General features: G+C 37.6%; 1 protein-coding gene across 9 annotated transcripts in view; it reads left to right on the forward strand.

The window, feature by feature from the left end:
- TASOR (transcription activation suppressor) overlaps positions 1–20360 on the forward strand; it is a gene marked incomplete at its 5' end in the record, with an annotated part of 50733 nt that overhangs the window by 15006 nt on the left and 15367 nt on the right. For 6 of the 9 annotated variants that reach the window (XM_079713823.1, XM_079713818.1, XM_079713819.1 and 3 more), the window contains 8 exons: positions 2067–2098; positions 2851–2956; positions 3839–3942; positions 4023–4126; positions 15200–15272; positions 15365–15436; positions 16491–17192; positions 19603–20009. In XM_079713823.1, the coding sequence (XP_079569949.1) occupies positions 2067–2098; positions 2851–2956; positions 3839–3942; positions 4023–4126; positions 15200–15272; positions 15365–15436; positions 16491–17192; positions 19603–20009 (1600 nt within the window). The remainder of the gene's footprint in view (positions 1–2066; positions 2099–2850; positions 2957–3838; positions 3943–4022; positions 4127–15199; positions 15273–15364; positions 15437–16490; positions 17193–19602; positions 20010–20360) is intronic. The other 3 variants (XM_079713817.1, XM_079713821.1, XM_079713822.1) reach the window with 1 other exon arrangement.

Consider the following 20360-nt stretch of genomic DNA (forward strand, 5'->3'; position numbering starts at 1 on the left):
GAATGCCCAAATGCAGTTTTGTTTGTTTGGTTTTGTTTTCTTGTTTTTGGCTGTGCTGTGAAGCGCGTGGGATCATAGCTCCCAGACCAGGGATCAAACCTGGGCCCTCCACAGTGAAAGCACAGAGTCCTAACCGCTGGACTGCCAGGGAATTCCCCCAAATGCAGTTTTTAAAAGTGAAATTTTGTGTATTAGCTCTCCTGGAAACGGGGAGCTTCTACAAATCCTCAGCCCCATCTCAAACCAGTTAAATCAAGTAGTTAGGAAGGAGCCTAGGCTGTGGTAGCTTTTACATGCTTCCAGGTGATTCTGATGGTCAGTCAGAGTTAATTACCAATGATGATTTCTTACAAGCTCTAATATAAGGTGACCAAGTACAAATCAGTTTTTTTCCCCCCACCATGGGGGTGATTCCAGAAAATGTTGTGGCAAAATTGAATAAGTAAATTTACAGAGATGTAGGTGAAACAGTTAAATATCTACTTATTTTTACTTTGAGTTCCCAGATTTGAAGTCATGCATGATATCTATTAATTCAGAAATACTGCAGTTTTAAAAAGCCACATTTCATGAAACAAACATTTTTGAGATCAACCTTTTTTTTTTTTTTTGCGGTACACGGGCCTCTCACTGTTGTGGCCTCTCCCGTTGTGGAGCACAGGCTCCGGACGCGCAGGCTCAGCGGCCATGGCTCACGGGCCCAGCCGCTCCACGGTATGTGGGATCTTCCCAGACCGGGGCACGAACCCGTGTCCCCTGCATCTGCAGGCGGACTCTAAACCACTGCGCCAGGGAAGCCCTTTGAGGTCAACCTTTTAATCAGTTTTCAGATCAGATTGTCTTGTCTTCATTTAAGTTGTTTGAGATGCAGCACTTTTTTCTGGTCAGTGAATAGCCCTGGAAACCATCCACAGCCACAAGTACTGATTTGCATAATATCCTGACAGTTGTGTTTTTCTTTCATTCTTTTTTATTTTTCGGTGGCTCTATATTTGTGATCTCCGTGATACATTTACTATAGTGCCTTTCAACAGTGATTTTTTTTTTTTTTTTTTTTTTTTTTTTGCGGTACACGGGCCTCTCACTGTTGCGGCTTCTCCCGTGGCGGAGCACAGGCTCCGGACGCGCAGGCTCAGCGGCCATGGCTCACGGGCCCAGCCACTCTGCGGCATGTGGGATCTTCCCAGACCGGGGCACGAACCTGTGTCCCCTGCATCGGCAGGCGGGCTCTCAACCACTGCGCCACCAGGGAAGCCCCTCAACAGTGATTTTTAAAAGACATCCAGCACTTAATTATAAGGTCATACCCCTAGGAATAATGATTGTCTTTTAATTTTCTTTGCCTCTTTGATTTGATCTGTTGACCCTCCATATCATTTAAAATGAACATCCTTGTACCTTGAATGCTGCCATGAATGCTCCTGCCTCTGCATTTGCTATTCCTCCTCATTCCTCAATTAGCTGCATAGTTTAGACTGTCAGTGAGACCTTCCATGATTTTTTTTTTTGAAACCTACGTACCCTTAGTTTCTTTCTTCCTTTTTTTCCATAGCACTTAAAACGATCATCATCTGGTAAACTATATACTTACTTTTTGATTGTTGTCTGTCTTCCTTATGAGACTAAGCTCTGTGAAGGCAGGGGTTTTGTTCATCCCTGTAATTCTGTTACTCAGAACTGTGCCTAGTAAATAATAGAAGCTTAGTAAATATTTAAGTATGATTGAGGCTATTTCCTCACATCTCATCACCAAAATAAAGTAATTGACAGAGACTTTAAAGGACTATATTCTCTCCTGATGGATATTTTTGGGAAAAACAGCTCCCTTAAATTTGGGAAAATATGGTAATTTGAGCCAAGTAAGTGATTCTGATTTCTCTGAGTAGACTTGGATTTATTAAATGTTGTAATAAGTTATTTGTTCTTCATACTGGGAGGGAAGGATTTAATTCTCTTGTACAGTATCCCATTAAAAAATAGCATTTCTATCAGTGCCCTGAATTTTAACTTTCATGTTGTTAGAAATCAGTAATATTTCTTTTTTCTTTTTAAAAATTTATTTGTAGATCTAACAGCTTTAATGCAGATAGAAACACCGGTAAGATTCTTATATTTCTTTCTTTTAGTTTTATAAATCGAAAGAATAAGTGTGTAGAGTAAAAAAAATTGATAAGTTAAGTACTTTGTTTTATTTTTATAATGAATGAGAATCTGCAATGAGAATCTGCAAAGTATGAAAAAGCTCGAGGCCATGTTATGATGTAGCATCAACATTTGGTCATCCAAACATAAGGTCTCCTTTGAGAATCTGCTGGTACTGTGAATAGACCAGAGAATTTTAGCACTTTGATTGATAAAGGTAAAAAATAGAACAAGTTTCACAACTCAGCCTTTTAAAAGTATTAACTTCATCAGAAGTGTAGAATTTAGAAGAGAGAGAAGATTAAAAGCAATATTGACACTTTGTATCTTCAAATTTCTCTGCAATGAGAAGAGCGCAAGTGGAAGCTGTAAGACATTGTGAGGGATTCATGTAGTTAACTGGATTTAGTATAGTCTCCTTTGGGGGAAATAGGAGGGCAGTACTGTATTGTCTTTGCTCCTCAGCTTTCTGATATGAGGACATTTAGGCAAATAAGTTTATTCTTTTCATCTGGAATAATTTTGTAGGGGAAAAGATACCTGAAACAAAAATCCTAGTATTTGAATTCCCTGTAAATAGAAATGTCAAGGTTTCTTTTGGTGGTTCTACTTAAACTGTGTTTCTGGATGTTTTTCCCCTTAGTTCTAGTAAATATTTGCTTCTGGGCTGCCAAGAGGCTGAGTTGTGTCATTATTCTTTTTATTTAGATAAATTTAACTACACGTTGTGGAAAGGACAGCTTTTAAATAAAGGAAAGCTTTTGTGTTATATTTCTCTGAGGTCAGCCACTCGTGCTTTTTTGCCTATCAAGCTGTAAGTATGTTATATTACAAGAAAATAGCAGTTAGTAGTTGCTAATTATTCAGTTCTTACTTACACTTAAAATTCCTTTTTCTTACTTACATTTAAATTTTACTTTGATCCATAAGAACTTACATATAAACAATGGTTTGTTTTAAAAAAGATTGATTTGATAACTTTGGAAACTTAGTTGGCAGAATGAGCCCTCTGCTTTTCTGTCTTGATTTGCAGATGGGCTAAATAGTTATACACATTTATGGCATAAGATTTTTTCTTAGTGATTTTAAATATTAAAAGTATTTTTCAAAGTTTTGTCCTAATTAGATATATTTTTCATTTAGCAATTTGAACATGATAGACTTAAAAATTATCAGTTCTTTGTTGGAAACAGCTTGATGTGGTGAGTTAAGTTAAAATTTATATGCTGTTTTCAGTCCTGTGCAACATATGTTGGAATAGAAAGGTTTAAAATGATCTTTTGCTACCACCACAGTAAACACTATGGGCCCCCATAAATGGTTGAAGATTAATTTAACTGTTCATACTTGAATTGCATTTAATAAAATGGCAACTTTTTATCTTTTGTGGTTAGTAAAATTGGTGTAAATAAGGGTTAGCTTCTGGCTTAAAGATGAAAGGTTGGTAATATGCTGGACAGTCTAGCTACCTGTACATATATCTGAACTGCCCAAATCAAATATCAAGTATGATATTCATAAATATGCTCTTCTGTATTCCATCAGGATACTTGTGTGTGTGTGTGTGTGTTTGTGTGTGTGTGTGTGTGTGTGTGAGAGAGAGAGAGAGAGAGGGAGTGAGGGAACGAGAGAGAGAGGATATTGCTAGAGTTAAAAATACAGGTAAGGCAAATACGCCTTTTCAATTTTCTTTCAGTCCTGAGAAGTTAGATGTTGAAACAGTTATGAGTATTGATCATCTGAAACAGAAAATCCCTCCAGCGCTGTTTTATAAGGAAACTTACTTAGGTCCATATGAAGGTAAAGCAATTTAATTTTACTAAAATATATAAGAAGCAGACTTGATTTGAATATTTACTATGTATTTTTTCCTATGTCAGTTTTGAAGAATGGAATGTATTGCAGCCTCTATGAAGTTGTAGAAAAGACAAGAATTGGAAGTAACATGGAAAGTTTGCTGCAAAAACTAGAGAAAGAAAAACTTGTGAGTGAAACGTTTTAAAATATTCCTCATTCTCCCTTAGAAATATGCATATTAATAAGAGATTATCATAATATTTTGGTTTATTTCATTTCTGCCTCTGAAAATACTGTAAGGTCTCTGTCTTTGTTGCTGCCATTTGGTTAACAGTGTTTTACTGTGGCCTTTGGTACTTTTCTTTTTAGTCACGACACTAGATCCTCTATAGACCAGTCTTCCCCATGAAGTATCTTTATTATATTTTGTGACTGTGATATTCAACAAATATTTATTAATTATCACTTTTTTATGCAGGGTATATAGTTTCGTAAACGATGAGGCAAGAGGCTCTGTTTTCCTGGATTATGTGATAAATGGAGTTACTCAGATGTGCTTTGTTCCAGTAGAGACAGTGACATATTTGAAGATTCAAAAAGAACAAGGCGCTTGGTGAGGTTGAAAGGATAAAAACACTAGAGTAGTTGGGGGAAAGTGGTTGAACATGAGGCTAGAAAAGTGTGTAGGGGGCTGTGTTCTGCAGTGTCATTCAGGCAGTGCTCGAATGTTTGGACATTTGGACTTGATCCTATAGCAATGGGTTTTAAAGAGTGGGATGAGGTTTTAATCGTGTATGCAGTGTGATCAAATCTGTGTTTTGAAAATTTATCTTGGTTACTCTGTAGAGAGTGAATTGCAGGGGGGAGATGATGTAGGAAACTATTACATTTAGAGGGTAATGATAGGTTGGATGAGAAAAGAAAAAGACTGATTTAAGAGATATTTACTAGGTAGTATCTAATTCAGTAGGTATTGAGTATATCGAGTTTGGGTAGAGGGATTACTAGGTCAGGCAGCAGATTGTGATGGATTCAGGAATGAATGGAAAATGAATACGTGATGCTAATATGTATAATTTAGCTGAAGGAGAGGAGGTGGTTGCAGAGGGGAGTGGCTATTCCGAGGTTTCTGTTAACATGAGGTAGGTGAGCTCATGTTTAAATGTTGATGGGACATTCCAGTAGAGAGGGAGAGAAGTTTTTTGTTTTTGTTTTTTTTTTTTTGCGGTACGCGGGCCTCTCACTGTTGTGGCCTCTCCCCTTGCGGAGCACAGTCTCCGGACGCGCAGGCTCAGTGGCCATGGCTCACGGGCCCAGCCGCTTCGCGGCATGTGGGATCTTCCCAGACCGGGGCACGAACCCGTGTCCCCTGCATCGGCAGGCGGACTCTCAACCACTGCGCCACCAGGGAAGCCCGGAGAGAAGTTTTTTTGCACAAGTATGCCATTTAATACAAGTTTTCATCTGTTGACTTCTTTATACTTCTCATTTTGTTGAGCCTCGGTTTCCAGGTAGTCACACGGAGAGTTGTATCAGTGATTTTCAGAACCTGCAACTTCATAGATGGCTACGTAGAATTTTGTTGTATGCATATATATTTGCTTAACCAATCCATCGTTTATATTTAGATGGAGGGTCAAATTATGTACAAAACTCATAGGCAGAGTTTGTACACTTGTGAATTGATGGACACCTAGCAATAACTTTTTGAGACCAGCTAGAAATCTTTAGGTAGGCATCTTAGAACACACACACATGCACATTCACCTACATGTGAACATACTTTTATATTTATATTTGCGTTTCTTGTTTTCCTCCCAAACTTTGTCTATGATACAAGTATTCCTCATGACCAAAGTCTATTCAGTTCCTGAGTTCATAAAGTGAAAGTTTAGGTAGTAGGTTTGGATATGGTGGGATATTGAGTTATCCAAATCTGTTCAGTTCTTGAATTTCAGATAATGAGTATTGTGGGTCTGGACAGTGAGGAGTTCATCAGAAAAGTACAGTATCTGTTGAGTGCCTAATAGTGAGAATCAGGATAGGAAGGATACTGGCATTTTGTTTTTCACCTGAGCAAGTGTTATATTAGGTTTGTGGAGGACTGGGTCTTCCTAGAATCAAGAAGTAAAATAAGATCCTAGATCTCAGAGGGCACAGGCATTCTATAAGGATACACTACATGAATCTAACGAACTGACGTATTTTGTGTGGCTGCCCCCTTTCCTGCAAACCCCACTGGGAATTATTCTAACTATAGCTACTTTCTTCATAGTTGTCATTCATAATGGGAGGTGCATTGGGTACTGTTGGGTTCTTAATAATGTTATCCTGAATACGCACAGGAGATGTTCTGGATCAGAGAGAGACTTAGTCAGTACCTCACAGTAAGTAATGAATGTGTTGGCTCTCCTTTGCCCTATTTCCGACACTTAGGGCGATGCATCAAGACTCAGGTCAATTATCCTATGCAAGTAGTTGGACACTCAGTAGCCAAGGGGTGAGGAAAATGATTTTTCTTTGCTCATGAAGGGAAGGAGGCATCTATCTCCCTCCCCTCCTGGAAAAAGATATCCTTGAAAATGTAATGAATATTAACTCCAACCCTTTGATGAATAAATGAAATCTCTTCAGGAGCCAGTTAGCCCTCTTGGACCTAAAGACATCTCCAAGTTCCTGCGACCCATTTATTCTTCCTTGAAATGTAATACCTAGAGAGATAGCTCTCCAGTCTTCTGGAATTGTGGGAGTTAACCTAGGAACCTAATCTGTACTGTAACCTTTTGTGTACTCACTTGGCACTTTCAGGGAGATAAGAGAATCTTTTTTTTTTTTTTTTCTTGCGGTACGCGGGCCTCTCACTGTTGTGGCCTCTCCCGTTGCGGAGCACAGGCTCCGGACGCGCAGGCTCAGTGGGCATGGCTCACGGGCCCAGCCGCTCCGCGGCATATGGGATCTTCCTAGACCGGGGCATGAACCCATGTCCCCTGCATCGGCAGGTGGACTCTCAACCACTGCGCCACCAGGGAAGCCCGAGATAAGAGAAATTTAACTATCCTTTTAGATCAGAGCAATTAACTAGATAATTGGCTATAGATATAATTCTTAAGGTATGTGAAGAGTGAAATATTTCTGGGGGAAATGTAAACAGACATTTCCTATCTTTATATCATATACATTTCTGCATGTCAGAAGGCTAGGGCTTTTTGCAGGAACACAATTCAGGGAGGTGGTATTTTCCCACAGGGGTATTTATAAAATAAGTAAAATACTGAACTCTCTTTTGGTTGGTTTTTAGTCAAGTTAACTTTTTTTTTTTATTGGAGTATAGTTGATTTACAGTGTTGTGTTAGTTTCAGGTATATAACAAAGTGAAGTCAAATGAATTCTTAAAGCTAACTTTAGTATAAGAAAAAGTATAAGAGAAATGTCCCTAAATTTGAATATTGTCTCTGCTGTGAACATTTTGAGTCTCTCCTGATGTACATATATAAGATAATTTTCTCTCAAGTATAGATCTAGTATATTAGATTTATTATCTGTAAGTAGAATTACTGAATCATAATGTATTACTGGCTTTACAAAATAATGCATTTTATTTCAAGTGGTTGTACCAATTTATACCCTCAGTACCAGCAAGTTCCCATTAATTCACATACTCATAATTACTTGGTATAGTCAGACTTTGGCAAAATCTTGCCAATCTGGTGGGTATAAAATAGTATCTTATTGTGATTTTAGCTTGTCTTTCCTAAAATATGATGCGTTGATCATCCTTTCGTAAACTTGTATCTTTTAATGTTCAGCTGCCTACCTATTTTTCCTTTTGAGTGGCTTTTTTTTTTTTTTTTTTTGCTTTGAAGTGTGGTTGATTTACAATATTGTGTTAGTCTCAGGTGTACAGCATAGTGATTCAGTATTTTTGCAAATTATATTGCATTATAGAGTGGCTTGTGTTTTCTTACTAATTTGAGGATCTTCATGTATATTTTGGGAACTAATACTCAGCTGTGTGCTACAATTGTTTTTCCATAATTTACACTTGCCTTTCTACTTTATTCACAGTGTTTTTTGAAGAATACATGTTCATAACTCTAATGTAATTGAATTTGTCAGCCTGAATATTAAGTACTGTTTGTGACTTAAACTTAAGAAATCTTTCCTTGCCCCTAGGTCTTATAGATACTGCCCTGTATTTTCTTTTGAATATGTTATGGTTTTGCCTTTGGCACTTAAGTTTTTAAAAAATATATGTATGTGTATTGTTTTGTTTTTTATTTTTGTTTGATATAATATAGGAATACAACTTCATTTTTTCCCCAATATGAATAACAAGTTGTTCCTGAACCATTTACTGAATAGTCCATCCTTTCTCCACTAAGAAGTCTTGATACCAGGTAGGGCAAATCGCCCCACTTTTTTCATCCTTTTTGGAGTGTTCCGCTATTTGAGATTTAGCTTCCCCTCACCACCCCAAATTTAAGAATCAGCTTGATTTTTTCAAAAAAATTTTAGGATCAGCTTGTTAGCTCCTTACTCCCCTCCCCCACAAAAAAACCCTATCGGAATTTAAAAATTGGAATTGTATTAAATCTGTAGATCAAATTTGATACTGTCTTATCCATGAACAAGATTATCTCTTTACTTCTTTAGGGTATTCTTTTAACAGAGTTTTATAATTTTCTGGATACAAGTCTTGCTTATTTTTTGTTTTATCCCCAGACATCTTATTTATTTATTTATTTTTTGATGCTGTTGTAAACAGTATTTTCCATTTCAGTGCATTTTCTGTTTGTTGTGTATATAGAAATGTAATTGATATTTATATATTGATTTTATGTCAGATCAGTGTATGAAATTTGAATAATTTTTTCAGTTTTGTACATTATTTGGGATCACTATATACGTCTCATTATCTGGGAGCAACGTTGTTTTGTTTTTTCCTCTCTAATCTAGGGTCTCTAGTATGATGTTGAATAAAAGTGGTGATTGTAGGCATTCTTGTCTTTTTTTTAAAATAAATTAATTTATTTATTTATATATTTTTGGCTGCGTTGGGTCTTCGTTGCTGCACGCGGGCTTTCTCTAGTTGCAGTGAGCGGGGGCTACTCTTTGTTGCGGTGCGCAGGCTTCTCACTGCAGTGGCTTCTCTTGTTGCAGAGCACGGGCTCTAGGAACACGGGCTCTAGAGCGTAGGCTCAGTAGTTGTGGCGCACAGGCTTAGTTGCTCCATGGCATGTGGGACCTTCCCGGACCAGGGCTCGAACCCATGTCCCCTCCATTGGCAGGTGGATTCTTTTTTTTTTTTTTTTTTTCTTCTGTATGCGGGCCTCTCACCGTTGTGGCCTCTCCCATTGCGGAGCACAGGCTCCGGATGCGCAGGCCCAGCAGCCATGGCTCACGGGCCCAGCCGCTCCGCGGCATGTGGGATCCTCCCGGACCGGGGCACGAACCCGCGTCCCCTGCATCGGCAGGCGGACTCTCAACCACTGCGCCACCAGGGAAGCCCGGCAGGTGGATTCTTAACCACTGCGCCACCAGGGAGGTCCCATTCTTGTCTTCTTGATCTTCAAAAGAACACTTCTAACATTAACCATTAGTAGGAAGTTTGTACTAGGTAAGAAGTTTGCTTTAGGTTTTTCATAATTAATCTTCATCAGTTTAAATTTTTTCCTTCTTTATTTTTTTTAACCATGAGTGGGTTTTGAATTTTATTGAATTCTTTTTTTTTTTTTTGTATTTATTGAGATGGTTACATGGTGTATTAGTCAGGTTTCATCAGAGGAACAGAACCAATTGGATATGCAGTTGATACTTTAACAACATTGGTTTGTGCAAGTCCATTTGTATGCAAATTTTTTTCAGTAAATATGTACTACGGTACTACATGATCCGTGGTTGGTTGGATCTGCAGATGCAGAACCACAGATATGGTGGGCTGACTGTAAAGTTATATGCAGATTTTCAGCTGCGTGGGGGTTCCTAACGCCCACATTGTTCAGGGGTCAGCTGTATACATATAGAAAGAAATCTGTTGCAAAGAATTGCCTTGCACAGTTATGGAGGCTGAAAAGTCCCAAGATTTGCAGTTGGCAAGCTGGGGACCCAGGAGACCTGATGGCATAGCTCGAGTCTGAATCCAAGTGTCTCAGGACCAGGAGACCTGATGTCTCCTGATGAAGTCTGGCAGGCTTGAGGCCAGGAAGAGCTGATATTTCACTTAGAGTTCAAATGCAGGAGAAAAACCAGTGTCCCAGCTCAAAGGCAGGCAGGCAGGAAGAATTTCCCTTTACTCCAGGGAGGGTCAGCCTTTTGTTCTAGTCAGACCTTCAAGTGATAAGACTCACCCACATTAGAGAAGGCAACCTGCTTTATTCTGTCTATCCACATGTATATATATATTTAACTCATCCAAAAATACCTGCAGAAGCATCCAGAATGAAGTTTGACCAAATATCTGGACACCCTGTGGCCCAGTCAAGTTGACACATAAAATTTACCATCATGCATAGTATTTATCCTGTAAACTTAATAAGACGAATTATATTTATCTTTTTTCAGTCTTAAACTATTCCTGTGCTTCGGGCTTTCGAATACCTTCCCCCATTTTTTAAAAGTACTTGGTTTGTTGTGTGAATGTTTTGTTTAGGAATTTTGTATCTGTGATGATGAGTGAGATCGACCTACAATTTTTCTTTCTCATATTGTCCTTATCTAGTTTTTATAGCAAGGTTATACAAGCTTCCCAGAGTTGTAAGTGGTGTTTCCTCATTTTACAAAAGATGGATGTATATATGATGAAAGGAATCTATTCTTTGTATGTCGGGTAGCACTTAGCTGCAAAACTGTCTTTAAAATGTTTATGGGTTTATGATTCAAATTTTTTAATAGAAAACTCAGGTTTTCTATTTCTTCTCAGGTCAGTTTGGATATATTATGGGTTCTTTTGTTTTTTTAGGAAATTGTCCATTTCTTCTATGTTTTTAAATTTATTGAGCTAGAATTACTTTTATAGTTTTTTCAATAGCTGCTGTGAGTATTTTTGCAAGTAGTATTTTCATTAGGCTGTCTCTTACTACTACTTTTCACCAGAGGTTTCTTGATTTTATTCATCTTAAGAACCAAATTTTGGTTTTGATCCTCGGTTGTACCTTTGTTTTCCTGTTTTATTAATTTCAGCTGTCAGTTTTAGTCTACTTGGGGGGGTGTTATTTAGCTGTTTCTGACTTCTTATGTTAGAAAAATGGGCAATGAACTTGAATTCTAAGTACTACTTTAGCTACATTCTACATGTTTTAATATGTAGTATTTTCATTATCATCCAGTGCTAAGTATTTTTTAGTTTCCATTATGATTTCCACTTTGTCTATGATGTACAGGTATATTTTCAAATTTCCAAATGTATGAGAATACTTTTTTCTTCTTCTAATTTAATTCCATTGAAATCAGAACAGGTAGTTATTTGAAATTTATTGGGATTAAAAAAAACCCTCTGTGGTCAGTTTTTATACATGCCCCCTCTATATTTGAGAAAAGTGTTTTTTTTTAAATTGTTAAATCCTAGGGACATAATTCCGGGTTGACAGCTATTATCTCTTAGCACTTTGACTGTATTTACTATGATATCTTCTGGCTTCTATTTTTGTTGAGAGGTCCACTCTTAGTCTAATGATGTTTTCTTTGTAGATCATCTTTTTTTTTTTTTTTCTGGTTGCTTTTTCAGTTTTTTCTTTGTCTTTGGTGTTTTGCAGTTACATTAAATATATCTAGGTGTAGATTTCTTATTTATCTAGCTTGGTATATATTGTCTTTTCATATTTGTGGATTTACAGCTTTTTTTTCTGGAGTATTGTTAGTCATTATCTGATTATACTTCTTCACTCTTTTTTTTTTTTTTTTTTTTAATTTATTTTTGCTGTGTTGGGTCTTCGCCTCTGTGCGAGGGCTTTCTCTAGTTGTGGCAAGCGGGGGCCACCCTTCTTCACGGTGCACGGGCCTCTCACTGTCGCGGCCTCTCCCGTTGCGGAGCACAGGCTCCAGACGCGCAGGCTCAGAGTAGTTGTGGCTCACGGGCCTAGCCGCTCCGCGGCATGCGGGATCCTCCCAGACCAGGGCCCGAACCTGTGTCCCCTGCATCAGCAGGCAGACTCCCAACCACTGCGCCACCAGGGAAGCCCCTTCTTCACTCTTTTTTGACTGCCTTTCTAGGACTCTGAAGCATCATGCTGTTCTCAATGTCTGTTAACCTCTCTTGTGTTTTCTGTCATATTCCTTTGTACTGCATTCTGAGTAATTTCATCATAGCTATCTTCTAGATTACAAATTCTGTCTTTAGCTGTGTCTAATTTGCTGTTGATTTTCAATTTCACAGAAAATATTTTGAATTTCTGAAAGCTTTATTTGGTTCTTTTTGAGATCTGCCTGACTTTTTTTTTTAAAAAACAGATTCTTGTTAATTCTTTCAGAAAGATTTATTGAGTACCTTTTGTGTGCCAGGGACTGTTCTAGGAGGTAGAGATTATATTCTGATGTTCCTTGCTATTTTTTTAAATTACATCACCATTTTAGCCATTTTAAAGTGTACAATTCTGTGATTTTTACTAGATTTACAATGTTGTGCAACCATTACCACTTATCTTATTCCAGAATATTTTCATCACCCCAGAAAGAAACCTCATACCCACTAAGCATTCACTTCATATTCCTTCCTCCCCCCAGTCCCTGGCAACCACTAATCTACTTCTGTCTTATGGATTGGTCTGTAGTGGACATTTTATATAAGTGGAATCATGCACTATGTGGCCTTTAGTGCCTTCTTTCACTTAGCATAATACTTTTAAGGTTCATCCTTGTTGTAGCATGTATCAGTACTTCATTTCTTTTATTTCACTGTATGGATAATGTCACATTTTGTTTGCCATTCATTAGTTATTTCCACTCTTTGGCTATTAAGAATATTCGTATTGTGAATATTTGTATGACAGTTTCTGTGTGAACATGTATTTCTTTAAACATTTCATACCTGTTTTATATATTGCATCTTTTGATTCCAATCTGCAGCCCTTGGGTATTTGAATCTATTGCTTTTGCTGAATCTCTCTTAGGGTAGCTTATTTTCTCTGAAGCTTGGTAATTTAAGATTGTGAGCTTAATATTTTATATTTTTAAAAATACTTTTTGTTTTCATACCATATTACCTGTAATGTTATCTGCAAAGCCAAAATAGTAGAATCAAGTAATATAAATCCACAGACTGGGTTAGTATTGTTTTCTGAGGGAGAAGGAAACAGTAAGGTGTAATAAATAGAGGCAGCAATACAGAGTTCACAGGTGTTTCCTATTGTGCAGGATTGAAAGTGTTTCTTTGGCTTAAAGCCACAGATATTACTGCTAGGGCTTCTGTCTGCCTGAGTGTTGTTTCTGGGTGTGGATTCCCTGTGTTCCATGAGTCTCTGGGGATACTGAGTCCCCTTAGGGCACTAGGGTCTTTAGGCCACTAAACCAGTCAGGTTAAAAAATCTGGTATTTGGAGTGGGTGAGAAGTTAAAATAATCTAATTGTTTTTTTCTGAGCAACCACAAAACATGAAGCTCTTACTCATGTCTCCCAACTTTCTGTTCTGACAAATCAAGAGTTGGGCAAAATGTTAAAAGAGATATGATATATAAAACATTTTGGATAAAAGGGTTTGAGTCTGAAACAGAAATTTTGCAGATGCATTGTCCACCTTACTTTTGGGTGTTCAAACAATGTTTTTATTAAGTGTAAATTGGTAGCATAGTCACTTTAGTCCTTTAAATTATTGGTTCTTATACAGACTTTGTTTACTGGAATTGTTTAATAGGAATTTAGGTAACACAAGTTTTCTTTCAGAATCCAGATATCCTTTTGTGTTTAGCTGCCATACTCAGTTCCTCCTTTACTTATTACCCTTTCTTTTTTTTTTTTTTTTTTTTTTTTGCCGTACGCGGGCCTCTCACTGTTGTGGCCTCTCCCATTGCGGAGCCCAGGCTCCGGACACGCAGGCTCAGCGGCCATGGCTCGTGGGCCAAGCCGCTCCGCGGCATGTGGGATCTTCCTGGACTGGGACACGAACCAGTGTCCCCTGCATCAGCAGGCGGACACTCAACCACTGCACCACCAGGGAAGCCCACTTACCCTTTCTTCAATCCAAAAAATATTGTGGACTATTGCAGTAGTCTGTGAACTGAGTTCTTTGCATTACATTGTTCTCTTTCCTCCTCCAGTGCTATCAAGTTTCTTTGGATTTTTTTTTTTTAGGGAAACACTTCAGCTCAAAAGGGTATACTCTCGAGGGCATTTCTGGCTAACCTGGCATTCTTGTCTTTTTGCCATCTAGCCCATGATCTTTCTTTCTAGACTTGTCTTACATGTTTCTCCTAGTCTCTCCTCACTCTTGGCCAGTCATAAGTACTCTGATGCCTGCAAACTGTCCATTATGTTATAACTCTGCCCTTTGTTCATGACGTTGTCTCTATTGAAATGTCTTTCCCACAACTTTAGGCTCTTGGCAATGTACCCATCCTTCAAAATCCACCTCCCATATACTCTCAATATGTTTTCCAACCATAGACTAACTGTATTTTTTCCTTTCTGTTGCTTTGTAGATCTTTTTAAGACCTTTCCTGTCTTATCTAATTATTGATATTTCTTGTGTTACTTTCTCCACCCAATTATAACCTTCTTTTGATCAAAGGATCTTGTGCGCTTGTCTTTCAAATTATCTCTGGTAAGGCAAATTGCCTTACGTGTGAAAGATGTTCATTAAATATGTGAAGAATTAGATTACAGCAACACATTTCATTTGAGATTAGCCTGAACTCTTGAAAGGTAGCATTTGTGTCGTACTTGTTTTGTATCTCCAACATCTAGCACACCACCTTGGCAATTAAAAACAGGTCTTTTGAATTGCTGAGGAAGATATTTGAAGTTTTTGTTTGGTTCTTGTATTTTAGCTTCAAGGAAAAATCAACAAGTTGATTTAATAGTTAGGAGAATTCTTTCAGTAATATTTTCTCGTTAAAATTTTGAAAACTAAGGCATTCTTAATTGATTGGAATCCTGTTAATCAGCAGAGGATTGGTGGAAAGAGTTTTTTAGCTAATTCAGTAGCAGTACTTTTCCTAAAAAGATGATCAAAAACTTTTTGCTTTCCTTATAATTAGTAGAAACTGCTATGTTTCTGCCTTATGGTGAATAATAACGCAAATTCAACTTCTTCCCTCTTCCAAAAATGTAGGTTCTTGTTAAACCTTTGGGAGACCGAGGATACCTTTTTCTTCTCTCTCCTTGTCAAATGGTTTCTCCATATGGTAGGTGATCTTCTCTTTAATTTTTATAATTCTCCTTTAACTTTTTAAAAGTTAAAATATATTGCTAATGAATTTCACTTTTGTTTTTTTAGAACATCATACTGCTAAGTCTCGAGTCTTACATGCTTTGTTTCTATTTCAAGAACCTAGAGGCATAGTTACTTGTAAGTTCTTTGAATATCTAAATCCAGTTACATATAGATACCTACACTTTATTGAAAATTTCCAGATAACTCACTTACCATTTTGTCTTTCTTACGTCATGTTTTGGGAGATAATGGGGGTATTAAGAGGTGTTAGCAATATAAAACACAAATTATATGGCTTGTTTTTTTAACTATGAAAAATTATCTTGGTTTTTGTCAGTGTTTTCACTAAGTAAATGTTGATTGTAATTGTTACAATACTATAGCTTAGTTTTTCAGGGTTTCTATTATTATATGATTTTTTTTTTTAGCTTAGTTCATTTTTGCATTCACATTTTAGTGACCGTAAGTGCATCATGTGCTAGGTTAAATATTAGGCCATTCACAATTAATAAGAATTTTCATACTGTTTTAGAGAACACCATTTCTATTCACCATTTCTAAGAATGAACTTTAATGCTGTCTTAAGGTAAAGTTCTCACTGTTAGGTTAAAAATGAAATTCTCGGGAATTCCCTGGTGGTCCAGTGGTTAGGATTCCATGCTTTCAGTTTCGAGGGCTCGGGTTCAGTCCCTGGTGGGGGGAACTAAGATCCCTCAGGCGGCATGGCATGGCCAAAAAAAAATGAGATTCTCAATGGTAGCCATTCAGTGCCTACATATCTGCTTATGGGGGTAGAGAGATAAAGTTGTTACAACAGGAAGGGGTGACATTACTGTCGTTTGCTGGACAGTCTTGTTAGGAGCCTCAGGTCTTTATTTCTCCTTACATTTTGCTTGCCACCAGTTGATGCCTAGGGACATGAAGAAGATCTTCAATGGGCAGGTGTTTTTCCCTTTAAAAATATGTTCTGCAGTTTTCATGTTTTAATTTCTTATTGGCCCATTTTAGGCTCCTGGGCTTAGAAGCATGCTCTTCATATATCCCTATATAACATATATGTATTAGGGTACATACTGGTTTGGTCCACCATTAATGTATGGATGTTGTTACATTGCTTTGACAATATGTAGATCTGTACTTGACTAATTTCTTGATTGCTAACATGGTTTGCTTTTTTGTTTGTTTACAGCACAGAAAGGTTCAACCAGTGCAGCACCACAGGAGAGACGTGAGAGCATGCCAGATGTATTAAAAATAACTCAGTTTTTACAGTTTGCTTTGATTCAGTGTCGAAAGGAATTCAAAAATATAAATACTATAAATTTTCATTCTGTTGTTGAAAAGTATGTAAGTGAATTTTTTAAGCGAGGTTTTGGTTCAGGTAAACGAGAGTTTATCATGTTTCCATATGATTCACGATTAGATGATAAAAAATTTTTATATTCAGCTCCAAAAAACAAATCCCATATTGATAATTGTTTGCATACCTATATTTTTCGGCCTGAAATGTATCAGTTACCTATTTATAAATTAAAAGAGCTATTTGAAGAAAATAGAAAACTTCAACAGTTTAGTCCACTTTCAGATTATGAAGGCCAAGAAGAAGAAATGAATGGTACAAAAATGAAATTCGGAAAACGAAATAACTCAAGGGGTGAAACTATTACACCTGGAAAGCAGAAGTCATCTCACTCTTTGGATTATGATAAAGATAGAGTCAAAGAATTGATTAATTTAATTCAGTGTAGGAAGAAAAATGTGGGTGGGGACTCAGACACAGAAGATATGAGAAGCAAAACTGTCTTGAAGAGGAAGCTTGAGGATCTACCTGAAAATATGAGAAAGCTCGCCAAAACCAGTAATTTATCTGAAAATTGCCATCTGTATGAAGGTAAAATATCAGAATTGTTTTTATATAGTATAAAAGTAACAACCAAAAACATAGTAAAGTAGTTCTGTCCTTTCTCCTCATACAAGGGTTTGCTAAATATAGCCTGAGAGCCAATCTAGGCAGTCCCCTGTTTTTGTAAAGGAACTTTTGCTGCCAATCTCAGCTTCTGTATTCGTTTTTCAAGGCTTTGTTATAGACTGGCCATGTCCAGCCTGGGTAGCCGTGTTTTCCACTCTCCTTGGTTAAGGCACTTTTCTCAGAATATGTCATGGTCAGCCCTTTACTTCTTTCTTTTTTCCTGAAGCATCTTTCATTCTCTCAAGCCTCATATCTTTGCAGTTCATAACCCTCCTTAGCTTTCTGGCTTTTCTCCTCCTTGATGGTTTTCATCTCCTTTAGCTTATGCTGGATTTCTGCTCTGTGCTGAACCTGATGGTGCTTACTGATCCATACTGTCTGATACTGTTGACCTGTGTCTTGAGAGTTAAGTGCTTACTGTGTGCTAGCTGCTTTACATGTATGGACTCATTTAGTTCTTGATTGGTAGACATTATTATCCTTATTTTACAGATGAGGAAACTATCTCAGAGAAGTTAAATAATTTTACCTAAAGTTATGAGTTCACTGATCCATGTTTGAACTCACTTCTGACTAACTCCAAGCATTGTTCCTAAAGTCAGCTATATTTCCTAGCACTGAACACATAATGGGCAAGGTACTTAAATTTTGGCACCATTTTAGCTGATAATTGGCAAATTGGTATGTGTGAAAAAATATTTGTGGGTGGAAATCAGGCTTTATCAGTAATTAAAATGGTGGGAAAGCTATGCTGGTTATAATAGAACAAAGGAGAAATGGGGCAGGGGAAAGGGGGTAGATAGGTTAAAGTAGAACTAGTGATAGAGTTGCACATCTAGGTGTTCCTCACTTGTGTTTGTTTCTTGTCATTTTGCACACTTTATTTCTGATCCTGAAAGTAGAGATTTAAAGGTTAGATTCTAACTCTTAAAACATTCTGATCTTGATGTGGTGGTGAGCCCACTCATTAAGAGGTAGCCTTCTGTCTCCCCTATTGCCTTTAACATCAACTTTTTAAGGTATGATTTATATACAATGTACTCATTTTAAGTGCACAGTCTGATGAGTTTTTTATAGCTGTGTTACCACTACTCCAAAATATAGGATATTTTTCATTACCCCCAAATGTTGCCTTGTTCTTTGTAGTTTATCTCATTCCACTCCACCGCTGATCTGCTTTCTGTCTCTATAGATTATTTTGCCTTCTCTATAATTTCATATAATTAGAATCATACAGTATGTACCCTGTTGTTTCTAACTTTTTTTTTGCCTGTGGTACGTATACACTACCTAAATCGGAATCCTGACATCTACCCTGGCTCTACCCTCTTTCAGCATTAAAGCACGTGCCTTTCTGAATGTCTCTTCTCTTTGCAAGTTTTTAAATATACTGGTGGTGCAGATAACCCAGATTTATACCTGCTTGGAGCCATGTCTAACATGTTTTCTCTCATAGTCCTTTTTGTTCTTAGTGCAAGATTGGTGTAGATTTCTTTGGGGTGATTTTGTATCTCTAATATCTCAGCTTTGTTATGAATTAAGTAATCTAGTCGTTTAAGATAAAGCTTAGATTATGAAAAGGTTAGCCAGTATTTTAAGTACAGAATGTTATGGGAGAGATCAAAATCAGATAAAGTCATGGGGTTTTGTTGTTTTTATATTTTTAGAAGATTTAAGGGTAATCTGCATAACCTTCTCTAACATTTTGCAAAACAGTTGTGTAGGTATTTTTTCTGTTGTCAGGTACCTCACTGATTTTAGGATTTTGGTGGTAGAGTTTAAGGTAACTACAGTACAGTTATTTATATATATTATCCATATTACCAACATAATATTTGAGCTCATTTTTGATATTATTTTCAAATTATGATGAAAATAAACCTTCATTTAATGGGAATTTTGACCTATGTGCAAAATTTTAGAACCAGTCATATTTGGAAAGTAAGGGATGGATATACTTGTAAACTCTAAGCAGGTGGTTTGATTGAGTTCCTGCCTATAAATGTTATATGATAATTAATTTTTAGATATATATATTTATTATTATTATTATTTTTTTTTTTGCGGTACGCGGGCCTCTCACTGTTGTGGCCTCTCCCATTGCGGAGCACAGGCTCCGGACGCGCAGGCTCAGCGGCCATGGCTCACGGGCCCAGCCGCTCCGCGGCATGTGGGATCTTCCCGGACCGGGGCACGAACCCGTGTCCCCTGCATCGGCAGGCGGACTCTCAACCACTGCGCCACCAGGGAAGCCCATAGATATATATATTTATTATTTTTATGCTTGCCTTCCAGACTTTAAGAGATGGCTCTTTATCTCTTTTCCCTTCAGAGTCTCCACAGCCTGTTGGCTCACTTGGGCATGATGCTGACTTGAGACGGCAGCAGCAGGATACCTCTAACTCTAGCATTGCTGACATCCATAGGTTGTTTAATTGGCTGTCAGAAACACTAGCAAATGCACGTCATTCTGATGCATCCCTGACAGACACAGTCAACAAGGCCTTAGGATTGAGCTCTGATGATGCCTATGAAGAGATGAGGCAAAAGCATGAGTATGAGTTGAACTCTACCCTGGATAAGAAAGAATATGAGCAGCCTACTTGTGCAAAAATTGAAAATGCACATTTTAAGGATACTCAGAGCCCACTGCTAGAAGTTGATACATCATCTTTAAAGTATCCTCTTGCTGTTTCTACCAGTGAAGTAGGCACTGACCATAAACTACATTTGAAAGAAGTAAGCTTATATCTTTTGGTTATCTTTGTTTGCTTTTGTGAATGTGTGTATGAAAGGGAGGATGTGGGGGGAATTCCCTGGTGGCCAGTGGTTAGGACTCTGCGCTTCCACTCTAGGGGGCACGGGTTCGATCCCTGGTCAGGGAACTAAGATCCCGCATGCTGCACGGCACAGCCAAAAAATTTTTTTAAGAATTAAAAAAAAAAAGGAGAATGTGAATGTGCTTGTTTTTCCTTTTCACAAAGAAATGATACACATTTCAGTAATAGTGTCTGTGCAGGATAGTATTTCTAAGTTACTCCTTGTTACACAGAGATAAACGCAGAAGTGTTTTCCTTCCTGCTCATAAGC

The sequence above is a fragment of the Hyperoodon ampullatus genome (genome assembly GCF_949752795.1).
Source record: "Hyperoodon ampullatus genome assembly, chromosome: 10".
Lineage (NCBI taxonomy): Eukaryota > Metazoa > Chordata > Mammalia > Artiodactyla > Ziphiidae > Hyperoodon > Hyperoodon ampullatus.